At 53.5% G+C, this 22,394-nt stretch overlaps 9 protein-coding genes across 9 annotated transcripts; 5 read left to right on the top strand and 4 right to left on the bottom strand.

The window, feature by feature from the left end:
• Positions 1 to 1,113: 1,113 nt before the first annotated feature.
• Positions 1,114 to 2,678, bottom strand: SMAC4_07301 (uncharacterized protein; the record flags this gene model as incomplete). Its single annotated transcript, XM_003347878.2, has 2 exons — positions 2,407 to 2,678; positions 1,114 to 2,312 (listed from the first exon to the last, which is right to left on the bottom strand). Exons 1-2 carry the CDS (start codon positions 2,522 to 2,524, stop codon positions 1,114 to 1,116), a joined length of 1,317 nt encoding a protein of 438 aa, XP_003347926.2. The 5' UTR covers positions 2,525 to 2,678.
• Positions 2,679 to 3,409: 731 nt separating this feature from the next.
• SMAC4_07302 (uncharacterized protein) lies at positions 3,410 to 4,941 on the top strand. The gene is made up of 2 exons (XM_003347879.2): positions 3,410 to 3,562; positions 3,623 to 4,941. Exons 1-2 carry the CDS (start codon positions 3,430 to 3,432, stop codon positions 4,900 to 4,902), a joined length of 1,413 nt encoding a protein of 470 aa, XP_003347927.1. The 5' UTR covers positions 3,410 to 3,429; the 3' UTR covers positions 4,903 to 4,941.
• An 8-nt stretch (positions 4,942 to 4,949) lies between these two features.
• On the bottom strand, positions 4,950 to 6,350 carry SMAC4_07303 (uncharacterized protein; the record flags this gene model as incomplete). The annotated part of the gene is made up of 3 exons (XM_066090606.1): positions 4,950 to 5,946; positions 6,033 to 6,235; positions 6,296 to 6,350. The coding sequence occupies 3 exons, from the start codon at positions 6,348 to 6,350 to the stop codon at positions 5,005 to 5,007; spliced, it is 1,200 nt and encodes a 399-aa protein (XP_065946664.1). The 3' UTR covers positions 4,950 to 5,004.
• Positions 6,351 to 6,835: 485 nt separating this feature from the next.
• SMAC4_07304 (uncharacterized protein) lies at positions 6,836 to 8,558 on the top strand (the record flags this gene model as incomplete). Its single annotated transcript, XM_003347881.2, has 1 exon — positions 6,836 to 8,558. One exon carries the CDS (start codon positions 6,836 to 6,838, stop codon positions 8,372 to 8,374), a length of 1,539 nt encoding a protein of 512 aa, XP_003347929.1. The 3' UTR covers positions 8,375 to 8,558.
• Positions 8,559 to 9,524: 966 nt separating this feature from the next.
• Positions 9,525 to 11,030, top strand: SMAC4_07305 (uncharacterized protein; the record flags this gene model as incomplete). Its single annotated transcript, XM_003347882.2, has 3 exons — positions 9,525 to 9,650; positions 9,726 to 10,101; positions 10,825 to 11,030. 3 exons carry the CDS (start codon positions 9,525 to 9,527, stop codon positions 11,028 to 11,030), a joined length of 708 nt encoding a protein of 235 aa, XP_003347930.2.
• Positions 11,031 to 12,512: 1,482 nt separating this feature from the next.
• SMAC4_12866 (uncharacterized protein) lies at positions 12,513 to 14,342 on the bottom strand. The gene is made up of 3 exons (XM_066091120.1): positions 14,095 to 14,342; positions 13,921 to 13,960; positions 12,513 to 13,661 (listed from the first exon to the last, which is right to left on the bottom strand). Exons 1-3 carry the CDS (start codon positions 14,333 to 14,335, stop codon positions 12,767 to 12,769), a joined length of 1,176 nt encoding a protein of 391 aa, XP_065946663.1. The 5' UTR covers positions 14,336 to 14,342; the 3' UTR covers positions 12,513 to 12,766.
• A 281-nt stretch (positions 14,343 to 14,623) lies between these two features.
• Positions 14,624 to 17,085, bottom strand: SMAC4_07307 (uncharacterized protein; the record flags this gene model as incomplete). The annotated part of the gene is made up of 6 exons (XM_066090607.1): positions 14,624 to 14,991; positions 15,140 to 15,585; positions 15,644 to 15,870; positions 15,930 to 16,321; positions 16,513 to 16,703; positions 16,790 to 17,085. The coding sequence occupies 6 exons, from the start codon at positions 17,083 to 17,085 to the stop codon at positions 14,777 to 14,779; spliced, it is 1,767 nt and encodes a 588-aa protein (XP_065946662.1). The 3' UTR covers positions 14,624 to 14,776.
• Positions 17,086 to 19,103: 2,018 nt separating this feature from the next.
• On the top strand, positions 19,104 to 20,429 carry SMAC4_07308 (uncharacterized protein; the record flags this gene model as incomplete). The annotated part of the gene is made up of 3 exons (XM_003347884.1): positions 19,104 to 19,359; positions 19,446 to 20,171; positions 20,266 to 20,429. 3 exons carry the CDS (start codon positions 19,104 to 19,106, stop codon positions 20,427 to 20,429), a joined length of 1,146 nt encoding a protein of 381 aa, XP_003347932.1.
• A 1,154-nt stretch (positions 20,430 to 21,583) lies between these two features.
• Positions 21,584 to 22,162, top strand: SMAC4_13570 (uncharacterized protein; the record flags this gene model as incomplete). The annotated part of the gene is made up of 1 exon (XM_066091471.1): positions 21,584 to 22,162. The coding sequence occupies one exon, from the start codon at positions 21,584 to 21,586 to the stop codon at positions 22,160 to 22,162; it is 579 nt and encodes a 192-aa protein (XP_065946661.1).
• Positions 22,163 to 22,394: the final 232 nt, after the last annotated feature.

Genomic DNA, 22,394 nt, shown 5'->3' with positions numbered 1-22,394 from the left:
GACCACTGGATACACAACAAGTTACAGCCTCATACCTGGGTTAGCTTGGACTTATAGACGTGACCAACATCTTTACCATGACAAGCTGCGACAGCCAACCATATTCCCTAGGAAAGGCATTTTCCCGAGTTGGTCATGGGTTGACTGGAGGTCACAAACTGCAGTTGATGGCCAAGATTTCACGAGCGATCATCAGCTTAAAATTCTCGATTCCGGGTTTCGCTCCACTGTGGACCTGTCCGTGGAATTGGACGATGGTACCAACAGTCCATGGGGCAAGGAGAAGTACAGCGATGAGTCTAATATAACAGTAAACCGGTTGGCATCGTTGCCCCAAGCCCCTCGCGTTCTCAAACTTCACGCATATACATCTCATCCTCACCTTCGATACATAACCGAAGAGCAATGGGGAGAACTCTGTGACGGAACATTTGGTTCCATGGACCAAATGAAATATCACGGTCAACATGAGCGTCAACCCAACGGTCATTTTTTGGGCTGCGAAGGAGGGCGCAAGTGGGTGCTAATAGACGCTGACGGCAAGCATCTTCATCGCCCGTTTGAGACTGCAGGTGCATATACTCCACCGCGCAAGCCGTGGTGCTGGGCACAGCGGCCGGGTTTCATAGCTCGCAATCTGAGCATCGATGCATATCAAATTCAACTACAAAGGGAGTCTCGGACGGTGGCGGATCTTGAGACGTTTCATTCGTCCACGTTCAGCTTTCGGGCTATTTTGCTTGGTTCAAGCTACACGAAGGTCTACTTCATGATTCTGATGAAGGTCTCAGAGGCGAAGAACGGTACAGAGACGTTTGAGCGGGTCAATGTTATCGAGTTACCTCTACCTCAGCATGTAGAAGTGCTTGGAACAGGTGACGAGAGTTGGTTCGCCATGCACGAATTTATTTGTGACCTGGAGGGAATGCCGTTTAACTCCTCGGGGACGCCATGGGACAGGATGAGCACGAGGATAGCCTAGTGGAAAAAGAGGTTGCAAATGGGAGACTGCCTTGGGTGCCAGGTCAGATGATTTTTTTATTTCCTTCTTTTTCACACATTCAAAGCCTCATGCCGTTTCCCAGCGACACATCCTGTATGTGGTCAAGACTTTTAAACAGCAATACCCTCCAACCAAGCCAAAATAACCCTCATCATCACCCCGTCCTCATACCCCAACGCCGCATCCAACGCCGGCTGCACATGCGCCTCCCCTACACACTCCACCGTTACCACATCCTTCCCCTTTATCTCTCCATCAATATCCGTCTCCCAATCCGCCACAACCGTCTCACCACCCACACACTCCCTCCCAAACCGCCGACAACTGTCCAACAACACCTCTGCCGTGCCCACCGTAACCAACGTCTTTTCCACCATTGCCCTTTTCCCATCACGTCCAAATACCCGTCCCCAAACTTCTTCCTGCGCATCTTGGTCGTCAGAGAAACCGCACAAATTTGCCCACACATCATCCAACTTCGGATCCCACAAATCTTGGAACCGCCCACCCTGGCCGCGCGACAGATAGTCCCATTTATCATCAGCCTCAAACAAATCTCCAGGCCGTTGCATGAATGCCCACGGAGAGATGAACACCGCCGCCTTGAAGATATCCTCGCCATCTCTCCATTCTCTGACAGCAGGGGCGTAAGGACTTGGTTTCGCCAGGTGCGCCAACAATGCTCCAACCAATTGTCCACCGGCGCTATCACCTGCTAGGACAATATCGGAGGGCGAGAGCAACATGTCGGTGAGCAGGTACCGTAGTGTAGCGACGGCCTGCATCAGTTGGGCGGGGTAGGGGTGTTCAGGCGCCAGAGCATACTCCAGTACTACCGTCTGTTTGGCGCCGCAGGCTTTGTATAAGGATAGAATAAATGGCATGTGGCCCATTCCTCTTAGGGGGTTCACGTAGCCGCCGCCGTGGAAGTAAAGGAGCGTCGTTTTCCTGTTACTTGTACTCCGTGCAGCGTGTCTGTTCACGTACAACGGGACGGGGGTGAGGAAGTGAAGAACCGGGTCCGGTACATTCTTTTTTAGGGATAGTCTGGGATCATCCAGATCGGTGGAGAAGGAAGAAATTGAAGGTGCATTGTGTGTGAGAGGAACAGTAACAGTCGAATAGGCAATGCGACGCTGGTGGATATAACTCTTTATCGCTTTGCCGGTGGGAGTCCGGCGCGCTTGGAGATGTAGGGTTTTGGCGGAAAAAGTGGCGCGAGACATTTTGAGGTAGGCTAGGGCGAGGTTTTGACGCCAGTGGAGATTGGGGTTACGATTGAAGAGGAGGAAGGTGAGGACGCGGGCGGCTGGTTGGTGTTAGTGAGTATCGTGTGACTGAGAGATGACGACGGGAGGGTTAGGCCGTTAGGGTGGTGACGGGCGCATGAACTGGTGACTCACCGAAGAGCGGGATAAGCCAGATCAGTGAAAGCTTCTCCCAGAGTGAGAGAGACTCAGATGGGGGCTCATCGGCGGTCATTTTGGGTGGTGATATGCCGAGGAGATCCTTAGTGCGCATGTTGGGATGTTGTTCGATGATGAAGTGAGGTCGAGAAACATGAAGCGGGGCCAACAACAGTGGTGATGTTGCGTTATTACGGTACCAGTTGTACTGAGGTAAGTTTCAGGCGAACAACCGCGGCTTGGCATAACGCTGTTACCCGCTGTAAGGGGGTTGCTGGTCGCTAACATTTAGAAGCAAAAGAGGAAAAGTTTCCACGGCAGCACAACATCAAACGAGGAAAACACCAAAGTTTGTCCTACATCATCACCATGTCAACAAAGCTCCTGACGAGTCACAAACCCGATGGTCGGCACAAACGATCCGCTTCGAACCGCGTGCGTCACACCCGCTGCATTCCGTCAGTTTCCGACTCTCGTCATTCGACATATTCCCCGCTTTCAACGACAGTCCGACAGCATGCATTCTGCTATCTTCAGCAGCACTGGATCCAGCCGCTCGTCGTCGTAAGACGGAGAGACTCAAGCACGCCCTTCGAACGGCAAGGTACTACCTCAAGTCCGAAGATAGGAGCGGTCAAAAACGGTTTATCACGGTTCTGGAAGGTCATCAACAAGAACACGAGCTCGCCAGAGGGTTAGAAAGGTCTAGGGCTGACAAGCTAAAAAACGACAATGTGGGGTTATGCATGCAAAAACGCCCCTGTCCATGTCACTGTCTGCGCCGACGGAACCCCCGCTAATGACAACATCCGACGATCCGGTTCGAGGTGTTCCGGTTGGCAAGGATCCGATGAACAGGCCGATGGAGTCATGGTACGTGTCAGGGTACTATCAGTGGGGTTCCATTGAGTCAGGACAACGACGTCTTAGGTATCGTGAGATTTTATATTTGAGGGAGTCGGTTCCTCACTCACTCATCGCAAACATTGTCATCGTCCATCCCCAAACACAACAGTCACCATGGTCGCCACAACCGTCGAGCTGCCTCTGCAGCAAAAGGCCGATGGCGATGCCCAGACTGGCCCTCTGCCATTCGGCAATTCCCTCCTCAAGGAGTTCCTCCACGATCCTGCCTACCGGAACCTCAACCACGGTATGCCTCCCTCTCTTCCCTTCCCCCATCCACAATAACCACAAGTACTAACAACCCCAGGCTCCTTCGGCACCATCCCCCGCTTCATCCAGTCCCAACTCCGCACCTACCAAGACTTAGCCGAATCCCGTCCAGACTCCTTCATCCGCTACCAAACGCCCGTTCTCCTCGACGAATCCCGCGCCGCCGTCGCTGCCCTTCTAAAAGTCCCCACCGAAACCGTCGTCTTCGTCTCCAACGCCACACTAGGCGTCAACACCGTCCTGCGCAACATCGTCTGGTCCCCCGACGGCCTCGACGAGATTCTCTACTTCGACACCATCTACGGCGCCTGCGGCAAGACCATCGACTACGTCATCGAAGATAAGCTCAACGCCGTTAGCTCACGCTGCGTCTCCCTCGTGTACCCAGCCGAAGACGAGGACGTCATCGCCGCTTTCCGCGCCGCAATCACCGCCAGCCGCGCAGCCGGCAAGCGTCCCCGTCTAGCAGTCATTGACGTAGTCTCCTCAATGCCCGGCGTGGTCTTCCCCTTCCCCCAGATAATCCAAATCTGCAAATCCGAAGGCCTCATCTCATGCGTCGACGGCGCGCAGGGAATCGGCATGGTGGACCTCAAGATCTCCGAAACCGACCCCGATTTCTTGGTCAGCAACTGCCACAAGTGGCTATTCACGCCGCGCGGCTGTGCAGTTTTCTACGTTCCCGTGCGAAATCAGCACTTGATTCGGTCGACGCTGCCGACTAGTCATGGCTTCGTGGCCAAGACGGGCGAGAGATTCAACCCGTTGCCGCCGACTAGCAAGTCCGAGTTTGTTAATAACTTTGAGTTTGTCGGGACGGTGGATAACAGTCCGTTTTTCTGCGTCAAGGACGCGATTAAGTGGCGGGAGGAGGTGCTTGGCGGGGAAGAAAGGATTATGGCTTACACGACGCGCTTGGCGAGGGAGGGGGGGCAGAAGGTGGCGGAGATTTTGGGCACGAGGGTGTTGGAGAATAAGAAGGGGACGTTGGTCAGGTGCGCGATGGTTAATGTTGCGTTGCCACTTGTGACGGGGGTTGATCTCAAGGCGGGGGTGAAGTTGACGGAGAAGGAGGAGAAGGAGGTCGAGGGGATGTATGAGATCCCGAAGGAGGAGGCGGCGAAGGCGTTCAATTGGATGTATAAGGTGTTGCGGGAGGAGTATAACACTTTTGTGCCGATGACGTTTTATAGGAGGAGGTTTTGGGCGAGGTTGAGCGCGCAGGTTTATTTGGAGGAGAGCGATTTCGAGTGGGCGGGACAGACGTTGAAGGAGGTTTGTGAGAGGGTGGCTAAGGGGGAGTATAAGAGTGCCTGATCATGATTGGGATTTGGCCATTTGGATATGATAGCGGTTAGTTCAATCTACTCTACCTTGATACCCTGAGTGGTTCTCTGGCTAGATAATGTTAACACGGATTTAGTTCGGCAAAGCTCTCTCATTGGCATACCAATGTCCATCAATCCGCAAAACATCCATCCCAATTCCCATCCCCTTCAAGCTCTTAACAGTGTCCACCACGCTCTCACCCAACTTTCTATACTCCAACCCCAACACTTCCTTGCTCCTGGTGTTATCAAACGACCAGTGAGTATTGTACGGGAAATCATCGTACATCAAACAATCTTGACAAACTTCGACATCCGTTCCCTTCTCGATCTGCGGGCCTTCATAACCAATACTGTTGGCCCGACTCATACCATGGATCACACTGGCAATCCTTGGGTTGCTGAAGAGCCCACCAACGACATAAAACCGCTTTCCTCCGGCCTCGGGTCTGGTCATCGCCCGAACATGGGCCACTGCTACGTCCCGCACGTCCACGAAAGTGAAGACTGGTGCAGTGGGCGGGATTTTGTCATGCCATTTGCCAGTGAGGCAATCGACGATTCGCTCGTTGGAAGTATTCACCTTCAACTCCTCTCCGTTCTTAACCTCCAAGCTCCTCGGCAGCGGCCCAAACGTGTAAGTGTTGTTAATCGTCGCCAGGTCCCAACTGGGCTTATGCTCGTCCATGAACTTCCACGCTGCTTTCTCCGCATACTTCTTGCTCGCTCTGTAGGTCGTGTCACCAGGGGCGTTGGGATCTTTGGCGATGTCCCAGTTCAGCGTCTCGTCATCGGGCCAGGACGATTCATCGTACACGTCGCGGTGGTTGGGTGGATTGAGGATGGCGGCGCTGCTGGAGGTGAAGACTACCCTTGCCAAAGAAGGGGAGGCGTGTTGCTGCAGAGAAGTCAGGAGGGAGATGGTGCCGTTCATGGCGGGGAGGAGACAATCGTTTAGGGGGTCGGAGAAGGAGAGTTGGTAGGGGGAGGCGGTGTGGATGACGTAGTGGATGGGAGCGTTGGATTGGATGGCCTGTGTGGAAGATGGTTCTTAGTGGCTGGTACCAAACGAGGCCGGGAAAGGGATATGGAGGTCGGGAGGGAAAAGGACAAGCGAACCTCATCAAAAGCTCCCAGTTGAGCAATATCGTCTACTACGGCGTAGGTCACCTTGCAGCCGACGCTGCTGACCACGTTAGGAGCATTGGCAATGGAGGCGAGAATCCTTTCGCCTTTGGCTTGCGAGCGGGCGGTCACTACCACGTCGAAGCCGCATTCGAGGAGGTGATCGAGGATGTGCGAGGCGATGAAGCCGGTGCCACCTATTGTTGACAGCGTTAGTTGGCTTGAAGAGTTGATTAGGGAGGGTTAAGGGGACTTGCCGGTCAAAAGCACCTTGCTCTTGGGGTGGCCGGGGATTCCTCCTAGAAACGGCATGGTGACCGTGTTGCGGGGGGTTCAAGTCGGAAAGGTGGTTTCGTGTTGTGGTGTCGTCGGGGTTGTCTTTTGAGAAGAAGATGAAACAAGTCCTTTATGTTTCGTTGACGTTTGTGTCCGGGGAGCTCGGATTGGACCGGTTGTGTTGCACGACAGTCGAGGTAACAGAGTCGGGCGTCCCCCACCCGAGTCCCGAGCCGAGACCAGTGACGTCCACACACCACACCAGCATATGCAGAACCATGTCTCAGTCATGTCTTCCCCGCGACACACCCTACATTCCAACCCCAGATTCAGCTAACATTTACACAAAACCGCTGCGCATCCCTCGCTTCTCGCGCGACTCGAGTCCTCGACACTTCGTTCCAGTCTTGCTTCCACGACACTACACCCTCGAAACTCGGAAACGTGCCAAATAGAGACATCTTCAACAACCCTCGACACCATTCCCAGACCTTGCTATCAACAGACAACTCAAAGCCGAAATGCCTTCAGTCGCCCAAAGTCACCCTCCTTCTGGGCCCTCTGCCCCTCTCGACAACCCGATCTCCTCCACCAACGCCTCCTCTCCCACTCCATTTCACGTCGCAATCATAGGCGGCGGCATAACCGGCATCAACCTTGCCCTCGGCCTTGAACACCGTGGAGTCCTTTACACGATCTACGAGCGCTCCCCTGGCTTTCGCGAAATTGGCGCTGGCATCGGTTTCTCCCCCAACGCCGAAGAGGCCATGAAGCTGCTTAACCCGGAAGTCTACCACGCCTACAAGCGCACCGCTAACCCGAACGGCGAAGACAAGTTCCAGTGGATCAACGGTCTCAACGACGAGCTGCTGTACTCCCTTCCCGTGGGGAAGGACGGATTCCTAGGCTGCAGAAGATCCGAGATTCTGGAGGAGTGGGGGAAGCTTGTCCCGCCAGAGAAGATCAAGTTCAACAAGACCGTCGAAACAGTTCTCGAGCCAGGCGACGAAGGGTACAACCCCGACGAGGACGCCAAAGGGAAGATCCTGCTTAAGTTCACCGACGGCACAGTTGACACCGCAGACATCGTCATCGGCTGCGACGGCATCCGCTCCAAGCTGCGCAACCACGTCCAGTCCCATCTCTATCCTTCTTCGTCTTCCGGGCCAGGGCGTGCTGTAGCAAAAGCAGGCTACACCCACAAGTTCTGCTACCGCGCCCTAGTCCCCATGTCCCGCGCCGTCGAGGCCGTAGGCCAGTACCGTTGCTCAACAAGATTCATGTACAACGGCCCGGGCGCGCACATCATAACCTACCCCATCGGCAACAACTCCGTGCTAAACATGCTAGCCGTCATCAGCGACCCCAACGAGTGGCCTGATGAGAAGAGACATGTCCTGCCTGGAAACAAGGAGGATATCCGCCAGGCCTTTAAAGGATGGCACCCCACTGCGGAAAAGCTCGCTGAACTGTTCCCGGAACAAAACGAGGGGGGAGATGGACCAATCGTCAAATGGGGAATCTTCGACACCTACGACTTTCCTCTTCCTCAGTATTACGCTGGTCGAGTAGCCGTAGCCGGCGACGCAGCCCACGCCACGGGGCCGCATCTGGGGGCCGGAGGCGGGCTGGGAATCGAGGATGCGCTGGTCCTGGCGGAGTTATTGGGAAAGGTCCCCGAGCTACAAGGCTCAAACTTGCAGGCACGGGAAGTGGACACGGAGATGATTCTCGAGCGGGTACTCTACGTATACAACGACTTCAGGTATGCAAGGACCCAGAAAGTTGTGGCCTGGACAAGAGATGCGGTTGATTTGTTTCAGTGGAAGGATGAAAGGGTGGCGAAGGACGGGAAGAAGTTTGGAAAGCTGGTCAAGAAGAAGTTTCATCACGTTTGGTTTGATTTGGATTTGCAAGAGATGATGAACTGGAACATGCCGAAGGGGATGCTCGAAATGGCGGTGCTTGAAGTGGCGTTGGCGCCAACTGTAAAGGGGGCGAGGGAATTTTTGGGGATTGGGAGTGGATCAGACGGGTCGGATGAGGATGCCGAGTGGTGAGGAGGAAACAATGGGGTGTTTGTTTTGTTGGATCATGACTGGACGGGTTGTTTTCTCATGTGTTGCTTGACCGGACATGATTCTTGCTCTTTTGCTGTTAGATGGAATGCCCTGTAACACTCTGTATACCCACTACACTTTAGCGGCATGAGCCTACACAAAGTACATCAATAAAGCAAGCTAGTCCAACTTTTCTATTTCAGTCACCTACCAGTTGTCAAACTTGTTTACTCTGTGCTTAGACGTGTTACCCATTCTCATCCAGAGTAACGGGGTCTTCCGCGTTTTACTTCGGTGCTCAAATGCCAAGTGGCTATCATATGGCTGATTGAACATCCCACGCAACCTCTCGCACTTAGGTTCCCCGAATGCTTCGCATTTTGTGGGCACTTGCACATTGGCTGTTAGGTTCTTTGCGCTATAACAAGCGATAATCTAGCAATACACTAACAAGCATCAAACTCCAAACACCAAGCACCAAACATCACCACAAGCTCTTTTATGACACCAGTTTAGACTTGTTTATCTCAATTGTCTCCACGTATATGAAGAGCACCCTCTCTGTTTCTTATAACATTTGTTCCATTTTCTTCCCTTCACAACGTTCAGCAATGTCACCGGATGCGGTCTTTTACAATAAAATCGGGAGTGTCTCGCGTGGGCTGAGGCCTTCCAAAACCTAGACTTTTGCTCTAACGTTACCATCCGACATAGTATCGAGAGCACTACAACGGTGCCCATCGGAGCACATCTTCCATTCACAGTCTCTTTAAACCTTACAGGGAAGGTACCCATTTACCTACGATGTCTTCGCTAAGGTTCAAGTAGGCCTTTTGGTGGAGTCTCTTCAGGTTCTTTTCCCAAGGTTTGGCTATGCCTTCACCAATATGCCCCTTCACCTCTCAACGATGAGAATTCACTTCGTGAAATATTTGCTGCGTTGGAGCTTATAAATATGCTATTATTACAACCATTGCTCATCCGCAAAATTCTCCCTTTCCATTACCAACCACCAAGCTGAAGCGAGTCATCTCGAAGAACGCTTCTCACCACAGGTATTGTTGAACACGATCATCTTTTTAGGTGACACTCCTCATCTAACTCAGCTTTAGTCACTACAACTACCTACCTCACCCACAAACACAACACAATGGCACCAAGAACCAACGCCATCACCACCGCCATCACCGACGCTCTCAGCCAGGCACTCACGGTCCCCAATCCCACATCCACCGTCAACATCAACATGACGAACATCATCAATTCTCCCGTCCAAGTCTAACCGCCACCAGCCAACTCCTCCTCAGGCTTGGACAGGCCAATCAGCCCCGCAACCGTCACCGTCGTCGAGTTCTCCGCAAGCTGGTCCAACATCTTTCTCGGTGTGGGCGGCATCGTCGGACTCATCATCTTCATCTGCTGGTTTATCAGCCAAAAAGCGTGGAACCACGGGTGGTGGCCCAAGGGTCTCAAAGACAAGCTTTTGGACACAGCTGTGGAACTGTTGCGAGTAATGGAGAGGATGGAGAACGGCATCGACACCATCGTTACTGCGCAGCAATACCATTTCGATTGCCAAGAAAGCCAGATGGATCGCTTGCTTCAGCTGCGCGGGGCTAAGGATCGGCGGTGCTTACATCGGGACGAGGAGCCTTGTGGGCCGAGATGCTCATCGTCGTCGTCGGCGACGGCGTGGGGCGAGGGTTGGGGAATGGGTCAGGGTTCTGGTTGGTCGGAGTGTGGGAGTCAGGAGAATCTCATTGCTGAGAAAGACTTAAGGGAGCGAGTGAAGCCAGAGAAAAGACAGAGAAGTGGTTCGGACAGAAAAGGGGAGCAGAAGTTGCTGGATGTTCCTAGCGGCTGGACGAAGTTGTCGCACTGCCGTGTGGAAAACCAGAGTGTCACGGATTGGGCAAGGGAGGAGATATTGGTTTGGCTGGGAGGAAATGGAGACGGGCTACATGCAGTCTATCTAGATCCGGCTTCGCCGAAATTGAAATCTGCTTGAAGGTTCTCACTTCCATATCATGAATGTAGTCGAATCCACGTGCCACGTTTGGGGATGTTCTTATGCTACTTCGATGTCTTGCTCAGTCACTCTTTCTCCTTTTAAGTTGCACTCACACAAGGGAAGGGTCCTGCGCTCAGATGTAACAAAGTTGTAGGCAATTCTATAAGAAACCAATCACCATTGGAACAAACTAGAAATGCCCTGAATCCCGTAATAAAGCCAGTGGATTGGTGGTGAACGCGTAGTGTACCCGACACAACAACAAAAGGCGCTGTACATAAGAACATAACCGCTTGACGAATTAACATAACCAGATACAGTTATATAATAGAGGTACCTTACACCACACCTGATCTACCAAGTGCACTCCCAGCACTGATTCAGTACACTCCAGTCCAAAATTCCATTCCCCACTATCCTGACAACCAGCTCCAGACAGACAGCTTTCAAATCTCCATCCTCGTCCGTCGTCCCAATTCCCAAACCATGGCTTCAAACACCACCACGAACCCCACCAACCCCGGTCAAACGATTAACATGGATGTGCAAGTCCGGGACCCCGACCTAAACCCATACGCACAGCAGATCTATATTGCCATCACAGTAATTGGCTGGTTCATCGTCTACTTCCTCTACGCCATCTAGAGACGGGATGGTACCGTATCTGTACCGTCGGTTGGGAAGCACTGGTCATGTTGAGATAATGAAAAGCGGATATTAAACGCCGTTTTCACCTAACACTTGAGTTTTCTGCAAGATAGTATAACAGAAAGAACCCTAACACTCTTCCTTTACGTTTGTGAATATCATAGTGGGCGCTATGATGAGACAGAATCAAGGTCACTTCAATTATGCGGGAGGACTTCTTAATGTGCCATGTTTGGGAGCATTTCCCCGTTGCATCTGCAACTTCAATGACTTCTGCCAACAGCCCGCCGACGCTCTACCCTTTTTTAGCGAGTTGCGCTTGCCCTGTTTGGCTGCCCCTACATGTTGTTCTTTCCGGAAGATAACAACCCGAAAAGACTCAATGTGAATGAAGTGACATTCCGATCAAGCTTGGAATGGAAATGAAGCACGATGAATGGAATCAATGAGATACATCCACGGACTCTCATGCGAGCATTCAACTTTAACAAAGATGTCGTGAGAATTTCCGGTGGTACTAAGAACGTCCTACAAGAAAACACCACTTCCTTGTCGATGACCTTCTTGATCGTTCCTTCCATTTCTCAGTGCAACATCGTCCCTGCCTACAAATCTTTGACACAACCGGAGATATATACCCCCAGCAAGCCCTTTTCCCTTGGGCCTTGGACTACCCGTACCACTACCACCCAAACTCAGCTTACCTCAACCACCTCAACCACGCCCAGTCACTCAGTCCCCCCCTTCCACTTCACACTCCAAACCCCCAGTGTACCCAAACTCCCAAACAAGGAAATTTCAGACCACGACTCACCCCCCAATAACGAACGCCCCATCAGCTTCTACGACATCGTCCAAGTATTTTCAGCCGTAACAAATGCACTCCATATCGGCATGATCGCCGCAGCCCCCTTCCTCATGATTTGCATCACCCTCGTAATCCTCCCGGAGCCCAACCTATCGGTCATCGCCAGCCTTATCGCCCTCTTTGGTGGGACGATAACCTTGAGCTTGTGGGGGGCTATCGCTTTGCAAAGGGAACAGCTGGAGATATGGACCTGAAAGAGAAGCAACCTGGAACTTTCCTCTACCACATGGAAGGGGGATGATAGTCGTGATTGTGGATTTTGCAGGGTGCACCGACGTGAACCTCTAGCAGGCAGGGACATAGACCACGGGAGTCTGTAACTGTCACACGGACATTTGCCCATTGTGAGGTGAGGATGAGGGTTAACTTTGGTGGCCCTGGGGTCGACGGAGAAAGAGGGAGACCATTCAAGTACGCGCCACCGACGAGAGACGGACTGAATAGTTACAAGGCTAAGGGGTGGTGCGGAGAGTGTGGCAGAAAGGCGAATGGCGTGGTGGTACGAGCACGATGAGGCGTGTTCAAGTTGGAAATGTGAAAAATGTGGGATAAAAGGTAGGTCGGAGGAAAACCGGGCAACGAGATTTCATAGAGGTTTATATATCGTTTGTCTAAAGAGCTTGATTTCACACACCTTCCTTCCCTATATCTACGCGACCAAGCTTCAACGACCCCTGTGGAACATAACGCAATCAACATTCGATTCAGCATCCCGCAACGTATATCATATCGCAGACCATGTCCATTCACCTTTTTTCTCGCCCCTTTATCCTCGAGTAAACGCCCCTTTATCCTCGAGTCAACGCCCCTTTATCCTCGAATCAACGCCCCTGTCTCTCATCATCTTTTACCCCTTCGTAGTACTTCATACCAACCCCTTCTCCAAAGTCTGCACCTTGACCGTGCCATCCGCCATTCCAAAGTAGGCCGCAACCGGCTTCTGCGCCCCGCTCTCCACTTCCAGCCCGCTCTGTCCATAAAACAGTCCAATCTCCGCCACGCCCGGAATCTTAATCAACCTATCCGCCAGCCCATCCACCGTCCAGACGCCATCCTCCCCATCCTGCTTGCCCTCCGGCACATCCTCCTTATCCGCCAACAAAGGCTTAAAAGGCGCATCGACGATCCACAGCCCATTATCCGTAACGATCGCCCCCGCCTTTCCCGGCGTGCCCGGCCGAATCTTGGGTCCCAAACTTCCCAGCTTCTTCAACTCATCCAAAACCCGCGGCGCAGCCATCGGCAACACCTCAATGGGGATGCCCTTCTTCCACTGCGTCCCCAGGCCTTGCTCGCGGGAACTAATCTTCCTGAAGTCGGCGACGCACACGAACTTGCGCGAGGCGGTGGCGACGATCTTTTCTTGCCAGAGGCAGGCTCCGCCTCCTTTGATTAGGTTAAGCGAAGCGTCGACCTCGTCGGCGCCGTCGAAACAGACGTCCAGAAGCTGCCCGGGGGGAAGCTTGTTGATGTAAGCGAGCTTAAGGCCCGCGTCTTCGATCAAAGCCTCGGATTGCGCGCCGGTCGGGTAGAAGGTCATGTGCGAAGTTATGGATGAAGGGAACTGGGCGATGGCGGCGACGACGTAGACTACCGTTGAGCCAGAGCCGATGCCGATGTGGCGGTAGGAGGGGAGGAGGTGGTTGTTGACGGCTTGGAAGGCGGCGAGACGCTTGGATTCTTCGACGAGGGCGGCGGCCGCGGCGGCGTCGGTGGGGATGGACATTTTGGCGGTTGTGTGGAGGGGTTGGTGACGGGTACTATTGAGGGGTGTGAGTTGGTGGCCCGGTTGGTGAGTTGAAAATTGAGAAAGGAAGAGGGAATTGAAGGTAAGGGCGAGGTGATGCGATGAGGTGATGTGGTTGAGATCGAGATGAGTGGGAAAGGGAAGGGTTGAAATGTGGAGTGGTGTGACGACGGGATGACTCGGGGCACGGATCCGGTGATTCGGGGATTGATTGAAAGAAATTTGTGAAAACCCTGCCGGAACTCGGGCCGGGGGGGACGGCTTGCACTAACAGGTTTGGGTGTGGTTGGCGGGGGATATTGTTATGGAGCGCTGTTTATGAACTGTTAGCGATTGAGTCAGTGGGTTCAGGGGTCCTGTTGATGCAGGTACGGGCGGCTTCAATTGCGGGGCTGCTGAGAGAGCAATTTCTCAGGATCACGCTCTTCCATCTCATCGCGACTCACCGAATTGGCCTTTGGTTTGCGCCCGCTGAACACTAACCGGACGATAGACTGATGAGGCTGAAGAGTTGAAGTTGGCAGTGGCAGCGGCAGCGGCTGAGTGGAACGCGGGGGCGGCGGAGGCGGGTCTTTGTTGACTTTTACTTTCAGAGCTCGGGTGCTGAACAATACCTGCTGCAAAAGGACGAGCGGCACCGGACCAGCAATGACGAGCTGTCAACGATGCGACACGATGGGGGTTCATGGGAGGGTGATACGGAGGGAAATGACAATACGGAAGAAGCAGTCGGCGGGTTTTCAAGACATGTCGTTGACATGCAAGAGGTCATTGGCCTATTGCTAGCTACGGTCACGCACGGGGCACCAAATTGGTGATTGCCCTGATGTCACGCCGCGGTCGTTCACCGGGAGTGGGTGCGGGTGCGGGGTCCGGGAGCTAATGTGGGGTCAGAGTGAACTGGAGGGGCCACCGTGTGGAGAAGTCCGATAAAGATGGAATTGGAGAATGCCACTAACAATTTTACAGCGACTTTGATTCCAAGCTCATGTTCAGATTTCATTTCTGCCACGGTCATTTTCGTCACCTACCCTCGACATCCACAGTCCGTCAATTGTCACCCCCGACACACGATGAACACCCCCAAATTGGCACCGCAACCAATCCAACATCTCGAATGTAGCCACCTCAGTGCTGGAACCTGAAATCCAGCCTCTTGTTCCCCTTGTCATTCGTGTTCGCCAAATACCCAAGTCTCTCCTCCGTCGTCATGGCCTCCCATTTCTTCGCCTTCTGCTTGTTGCGGAAGATGTAGTACAGCTTGACGAGGATATACAGCACAATGTTCATGCAGCAGACGGCCAGCAGTTGCTTGTTGGCGCGCTTGTATAGTGGTGCGTCGTCTGTTTTACGTTGTTGTTAGCATTCTTTTATTCTCCCATCACCGTATCGAACCCGAACCCTGGCCACCAGTCGCCGTCGACGCAACCGAACGAGGAAGCACGCGAGGACCCTAGCAAATGAAGCGATCAAGCAAACCAGACGACTCACCCTTCCGATAAATATTCGAACTCACAATCCCCCCCGCCTGCACAAACATATTATAACAAGCCGCCGACACCGTTCTCGACCTAACCGTATTCGAGTTCCTAGAATTCCACCCGACCTGAATCGGATGCGCATTCGGATATCCCAGCAGGAGCGTTGTGACGGCATAGATGACCCATCTATTGACGCCCGTGGTGTCGACAGTGTTAAGGTAGATGAGGAACGGCAAAGCCCAGATTTGCCCCGATGCCGCGATCAGGGTGAGCTCGTTGAATATTTCCCCGAGATAGGTGATGCCGAGCATGGTGATCATGTGTAGCACCGTGTAGGGGATGGTGAGCAGGTTGGCTTGGAAGGTGTCGAAGTGTAGCCCCTTGAGGGTGAGGGTTAGGTATTGGGCTATGGGCGTCATGGGGATTTGGAAGACTAGGCCTAGGATGTAGAGGGGCCTGCGGTCGTGTTAGTACCGTACCGAGTGGTATGAAGAGAGAAGGGGAGGCGACGAACCAAAGATCAAAGTCCTTGAGGCTCTGCCAGAGAAGTCTCGGCGTGATGGGCTCACGGTTATGCATGTCGCTCTTGCTTGGGTCTTCGCGAATAACGCGATTGACAATGATCTTCTCTTCCTTTTCGGTGAACCACCCGTTCTTGCCGCGGAACCAGCTGGCGGTGTGGCAAGGGCCCGCAGGCATGAGAGCGAAAGCAAAGATGCCGATGATGAGTGTCATTAGGCCCTGTTCTTGTTAGCAACCACCTCTTCCACCCTTCTCGGTCACCACCCAGGCCGACTCACCTCAATCAAGAATAACCACCTCCACCCCGCATGCCCCTGCACGCCTCTCATATGCAACAGCCCATACGCCAACAGCGCGCTCGCAATATCCGCAACACTCATGGCCGTCCAGAAGAAGCCCAGTCTCAGGGATAACTCATGGTGCTTGTAGAAGTAACTGAGGTACAAGATCACGTCTGGGATGAAGCCGCCTTGAAGGATACCGAGCAGGGCCCGGCAGGCGAGGAAGGAGGTTCGACCGGAAAGCCAGAATTGGCAGGTCGCCACGATGGACCAGAGAACCATCTGCGCGGGAATCCAGCGGTCGGGACCGACCCATTTGGAGACGAGCTGGGAGGGAAGCTCGGCGCAGAGGAAGGCGAGTTTGAAGACTGAGTTGCCTAGGTTGTAGTCTGCGGCACGGTTTGTTCTCTGTCAGCAAATGTTTGGGCAATTATGGGACCTGAGTGGATGGATGGGTATGGTGAGGGAGGAGTGTGTGTAGGTGAAGGAGGAGTGTGTGTAGGTGATGGCCCGGAGGAATCGGGTAAAGAGAGAAGAAGTAAGACTGGGTCGACCAGAAAGAGAAGGAGAAAAGACAAACCATTCGTCGTCATCCCCAAGTTTCCCAAGAAATTATCCGTCAACGCCTGGCCGATATTCGCCCGATCCAGCTCCAGCGCCATAAACATGATGCACGCCCACACCATGATGCGCCAGTCGATCTTGCGGATAAGCCGATGTTCTTCGCCCCATGTCCAGCGTGCGAGGGGGTCAAAGCGGTGGATGTTTTCCCTTTACAGCCGACCCAGCGTCAGCGATCATTCATCCAGCAGGCATAAGAGGAAGGGGAGGAGAAGAAGGATGCGAAGGAAACTCACCAATCCGGCCGAGGCTGATACTTCTCCGCCGTATCAGGGTCATCAAACACCGACACTTGTGTAGCGATGGCGCCGGGATCGTAGGACTGGGCACGTTGGAACCAGAAGCGACGTTCTTCGACTGCTACGCCTAGTGGAGGGATTGAAGAAAGGGATTCCGAGGACGTGGAGACGATGTTGGACTTGGAGCCTTTGGACTCGGAAGACTCGAGAGTAGGGGAGTTGTTTCCGTTTCTGTCTGAGGGAGTGGGAGCCGGTTTGGGCGGGGTGCCACCTTTTGCGAGGACTGTTGCCATTTTGATGGTTGTTTTGTGGCGAGCAGCCGACTGGACCTTTGGTGAGAAGAAGACTCAGGGCTTGTGTTGAATAATGACAAAAAGAGGAGATGGGATTCAAATATGAGAGACTCGAACATTCCCTTCGAGAGTCGGTGGTTGCACGATTACAACGAAGACATCATGGTCAACAACCGGGAACACGGATCTCTATATGAGTTTACAGCCCTCGGGGCTGAGATCGACAAAGACAACGGACGACAAGCACTTAATTGTTGCAATGGGTTCACGGCATCCAGGGGACGTATTTCGACATGGCGACGGAGTTGCACATCATTACAGAGGGACGCATACAATGCATACAATGGAGTACCAAACAACCACGGAATCCGACGTCGTAGCCAGCCATGCCAGCAATACCGAATAGGATGCCACCTCCCGCAGTGCGTGCCATTTCAACCCTCGACCGAACTGCTGGTACGGCTTCATAGACGGCGCTTCCACATGAATTCCAGTGTATGGTTCGCCACGTCCAAGCTGTGTCCCAAGCTCTGGGCGCCATGATGTCGAAAACGAGGTGCAACGAGGAGGCAACAAGAACACAGCGAGGACGACGCCTGGGAGGTCTAGCCAGCGCCACAGGTTGATAGACCGTGCAGACGTGATCCTTGGCTGGAATGAGGTTGGCGTGGGAATCGATGGGAAGCGATAAGGGTCTGCATCTGGTCTGGAACTTTACAGCAACATCTAGACTGTACCCAATGGGAACGAGCTCCGGATTCTGGACCAAGCCACAAATAATGTTTGGCGCTTCTGGCTGAAGGGTTCGAGCTTCGTGGGGAGCGTAGCAGTATTGTGGTTGGAGTGGGAGGTTGAGCCTCACACACGGAACGCGTGGCGGTTTTCATTCGCATCGTTGGTTTGGTCGGTCTGGACACTCAAAAGTTTCGCCTCAACCATAACACTTGAAGCCATCAAGACTTATTCAAAGTTCTAGGGAGAGATTGAGCTTGGTTTACAACGCCATTTGTTCAAGGCAAAGCTTGCAGTCTTTCAATTATAATCGAGTGTCTCAACACCATTTCCGACACTCACTCGCCATCCCATGCTTCCGAACAACATCTTGCGCAACCTCAAAAAAATCGCGAAATAGTTCATGATATCGGAGAAACATCAATAGTCGACATCGCGGGGTCCCCTCAGTCAATGCGTGGGGGGAGAGGGGTAGTTATTGGCAATTTGCCGGGTGGTGATGGCGTGCTGGTGTTGACGTGCTCGACCCTGACCCTGACGTGAATGACAAAGGCAGCGCAACCATTGGTCAATTGGGACATCGCGGCAGCAACCCAGATGTTGCAGGATGTCGCTACCACTTGCTGCACCAAGTTTGTAGCGATGGAGATAAGCGCTAACCCCAATGTCTTCCAGACCTGTTGTCTCTTTGGCAGTTGTACCCGTGTCGCCGCCGTCTACCCAACACTGCGGCGCCAAGATGACCTACCCGATCAAGCTTCTCTTTACGCCGACGCGAGATGAATACCCCCTTTGGTAATAAATGCCCAGCTTCACGACATCACGGCATCGATGTTACAATCCAATACACCCTCGTTCGGCACTTCCCCGCACAGAACGGCACCGATACGGCAACGGACACCGATCACGGAATCACGAAAGATGCTATTCATGGATAACTGAAGCATGTCGACACCAATTCGCCATATCTCGTCATGTAGTCAATCATTATGATTGGCATCACGACGCTATTGGATGGTGTCTTCGCTGCGAACAACGGAGGAGGTTCGTCCTTCGAAGCACGGGGACCACGAACAATGCATGCACAAAACTCCATGTGGTCTTCCGGTTTCCGAACTTATACAGTTCTCCGGACCTGACGATCATCTATAAAAGAGGTTGAGTGATAAGCCATCACTTTGAGTTCCAGTCCTGTTCTTCACTCCAGGCTAGTCAAGTCATCCAACGTTCACTCCCTTCCAACCATCAACATCAACATCAACACTCACCCAACAACCACAACAATCATGGCTCCTTCCGCTGTCGAGGCCGTCCAGGCTGCTGTCCAGACCACCATCAACGTCAAGAACCAGGCTACCCAGCAAGGTGCTCCTACCCAGCACGCTCAGCACGTCGAACCCCTCAAGCTCTCCGGTGTTCTGGATCAGTATGAGCACTTCGACGTGACTCCCATCATTGGCCGCGAGTTCCCCAAGGCCAACCTTGTCGAGTGGCTCAATGCTCCTAATGCTGATGAGCTTATTCGGGATTTGGCTATTACCAGTTTGTCTCCCCTTCATCCCTCCCCCTCCTCTTATCTCGTCTTCACCCCCTTCCGCTGTTCGTCACACTAACCGGGCATCTCCCAGTCTCCCGCCGCGGCGTCGTCTTCTTCCGCGCCCAAAACAACCTAACCAACGACCTCCAAAAACAACTAATCCTCCGCCTCGGCGAGCTCACCGGCCGCCCCTCCACCTCCGGTCTGCACATCCACCCGATCCTCAACTCGGACCGCGAGTTGGGGGGCAACGACCCCGAAATCTCCACCATCTCCTCCGTCCAAAACCGCAAGCTCTACCGTGACTGGTCCGGCGAGAAGGCCGAAGAGCTGTCCACCAAGAAGCAGTACACCTCGCAATGGCACTCCGACATTGCCTTTGAGCCTGTCCCTGCCGACTATACTTCTCTCCGTCTGGTACAGCTGCCCAAGACAGGCGGTGATACCCTCTGGGGTTCTGGATACGAGATCTATGATCGCATCTCGGAGCCGTATCAGAAGTTTCTGGAGGGGTTGACTGCTACGTTCGAGCAGCCGGGGTTCAACAAGGCGGCGGAACTGAATGGGTTTCAGATCTATGCGGAGGCCCGTGGTGCGCCGGAGAATGTGGGGACTGATCTCAAGGCTGTGCATCCTGTTGTCAGGACCAACCCTGTTACTGGCTGGAAGAGCGTGTATCCCGTGGGCGGACATGTGAAGCATGTCAATGGCGTTACGAAGGAGGAAAGCCAGAAGCTGCTTGGGTGGTTTGTTGAGTTGTTAGAGAGGAACCATGATTTGCAGGTCAGGTTTAAGTGGAGTAATGAGAATGATATCGGTAAGTCTTTCTTTCCTTGTTTCTGGAGTGGATGGAGAGGGGAAGGGGAACGGGGAAAGAGAAAGGGAAAGAAGGAAAGCTAACAAACGAGCAGCAATCTGGGACAACAGAAGCGTCTTCCATACAGCTACCTTCGACTACGAGGGCCAAGGCGAGCGCTTCGGTAACCGCGCGGTTGGGCTTGGCGAGAGGCCGTATCTTGATCCTCAGAGCAGCAGCAGGCGGGAGGCATTGGCGGCTGCTGGTGAGCTGCTTTAAGCGGAACTGTGGAAGGAGAAGGGGAAGGAGAAGGAGAACATATCTCTAAGGGAAAAGCAAGGGGGGCTTGATTGGTTGGCTTTCAGTTCTGGATTGCTTGGGTTTTTGACTTTTGAGATTGTGTTTTGGATGACATGGAGATGATAGCAGAGGAGAATTGACTTTGAACTTGACTTTTAACTTGACTGTGAGGGTATACGGGGTTGTAGCTTAAATCCCATTTACTACCCACCGGCAAGATAAGCCATGTCATACAGACCTTCGGCAAGTACATGTACCTTACATACAGAAATCCAAAATCCCCCCCAGCCCAACAAGCACTCAATCATCTTGCCCAAAAGACTTCGCGAATGGCGGACGGCCCTAAGCACAGGTCTGGAACAGCACTAGTTCGGTCGAAAACTACTGATATGATCTGGCATCTTGCATAACGTCTTGACGCGTCGTGAGGAAACCCCCAGGGGTGACCACTCCTATGCGCCGTCTCAGATGCGGGCTCCCTCAGGGCTCGCCTCCGCCAAGCAGGTAGTCCGCCACATACGCGGTCTCAACAGAGTATACCACGGCGCCCCTCCAGGTTCCATAGTGAAGGCTATGAAGGCTGTCGTCCTGCCAAAGGCCCTATTTGGCTCCGAAATCTGGTGCCAGGCCACAAGAAGCACGCCCTTCACCGTAAACAAGGGGAGTTTCCGCTTGTTAGCAATGGACTGGCGGACCTCGTCCATAAAGTCCAGACCGCGGTTAACATTGCTATCCGCGCCAGCTTACCAGTGTGAAGAACGACGCGCCTAGCCATTCTCTACCGCGAAGCTAGCCTGCCTCCCGTCCCCCCTCTTCTAGAAGCGGCCCGGCGGCGGCACGCTGTGCGCCTCCTCATCTTAGATCCCGCCCACCCGCTCGTCCCGCGTCTTTCGGAACCCCGAAGGACGCCGCACGGCCTGCCTCGCCACCCTACAACTCTACAGACGGCTGCACAGCTCGTCTTGCCTTTCCCGCGGCCGGTTCTACAGCCGCCCGTCTATAACGGAGACACTCACAAAGATCCAGCGCCCACGTCTAAGGACAGGGCTGCCAAGGATTTCAAAGAATGGCTTCTCCAACGAGATCCCTCGGAGATTGTCGTTTACACCGACGGCTCTATGATAGCTAAGCAGATGGGCCCCCCAGCGCACGCGGAGGACCCCGACGCCGAAGAAAGACCAGAGGGCGAGTGCGTAGGCTTTGGCTACGTAATCTTTCAAGGACAGACAGAACTCGGCCGCGGATGCGGTCAGCTAGAACAAGCGGAAGTTTTCGATGCGGAGGCGGAAGGCGCGCGGCATGGTCTCAAGGCCGCTGTGGCGCTCTTCCCGGAGGCACAGGCCCGACCACGCATTACGATATGCCTTGATAACACGTCCGTCATTAGAGGACTCCGAGGAACCCCAGCTGCGTCGTCACAAGCGGCTTTCCTCGATTTCCGCGCCATCCGAAAGGGCTATGGCCCCAGTCTGGTGGACGTCCGCTGGGTTCCCGGCCACAAGGGCATCACGGGCAACGAGATTGCTGACGAGCTCGCTAAGGCGGGCGCCGAAGGAGGAGAGGTAGTCAATGAAGGCTTGGCTACCCTTGCGCACTCAAGGCGGCTTGCTAAGAGGGAGGCGCGTACGGATTTCAAGGCATGGTGGGCCGCGAACAAGCCAGATTTTGTTGTTGTTGTTGTTATTTTTAACGTCTACTTCCGCCTCCCGTAGGGCATGAGACGTGCCGCACCGGTGAGTCTAGCATACAAAATTAAGAGCAATGCCCTAACTGTCCACCAAAACCATTGATCCGAGGGCAAACCGAGGCCTATTGCCAGTGTAAATCATGTCGCGAACAAGCCAGAGTCTTATGCAGACTACCAGTTGGGGGTCTCTATCAAGCCTAAGGACGAACTAAAAGAGTTGGACAGACTCTTTTTGCACCACCTCCTCGCGGCCAGGT

The sequence above is a fragment of the Sordaria macrospora genome, chromosome 3 (genome assembly GCF_033870435.1).
Source record: "Sordaria macrospora chromosome 3, complete sequence".
NCBI lineage: Eukaryota > Fungi > Ascomycota > Sordariomycetes > Sordariales > Sordariaceae > Sordaria > Sordaria macrospora.
The sequence above is the reverse complement of the archived record's forward strand: the minus strand, read 5'-3'. Positions and strand labels throughout refer to the sequence as shown.

Excerpts from the sequence above, each read along its gene's own strand:
- SMAC4_07302 (XM_003347879.2), top strand. The coding sequence starts at position 3,430 with ATGGTCGCCACAACCGTCGAGCTGCCTCTGCAGCAAAAGGCCGATGGC. Across the intron at positions 3,563-3,622 it reads CTACCGGAACCTCAACCACG|GCTCCTTCGGCACCATCCCC; the intron begins GTATGCCTCCCT and ends TAACAACCCCAG.
- SMAC4_12866 (XM_066091120.1), bottom strand. The coding sequence starts at position 14,335 with ATGAACCCCCATCGTGTCGCATCGTTGACAGCTCGTCATTGCTGGTCC. Across the intron at positions 13,961-14,094 it reads GCAAACCAAAGGCCAATTCG|CGCTCCATAACAATATCCCC; the intron begins GTGAGTCGCGAT and ends GTTCATAAACAG. Across the intron at positions 13,662-13,920 it reads CGCCAACCACACCCAAACCT|TACCCGTCACCAACCCCTCC; the intron begins GTTAGTGCAAGC and ends ACCCCTCAATAG.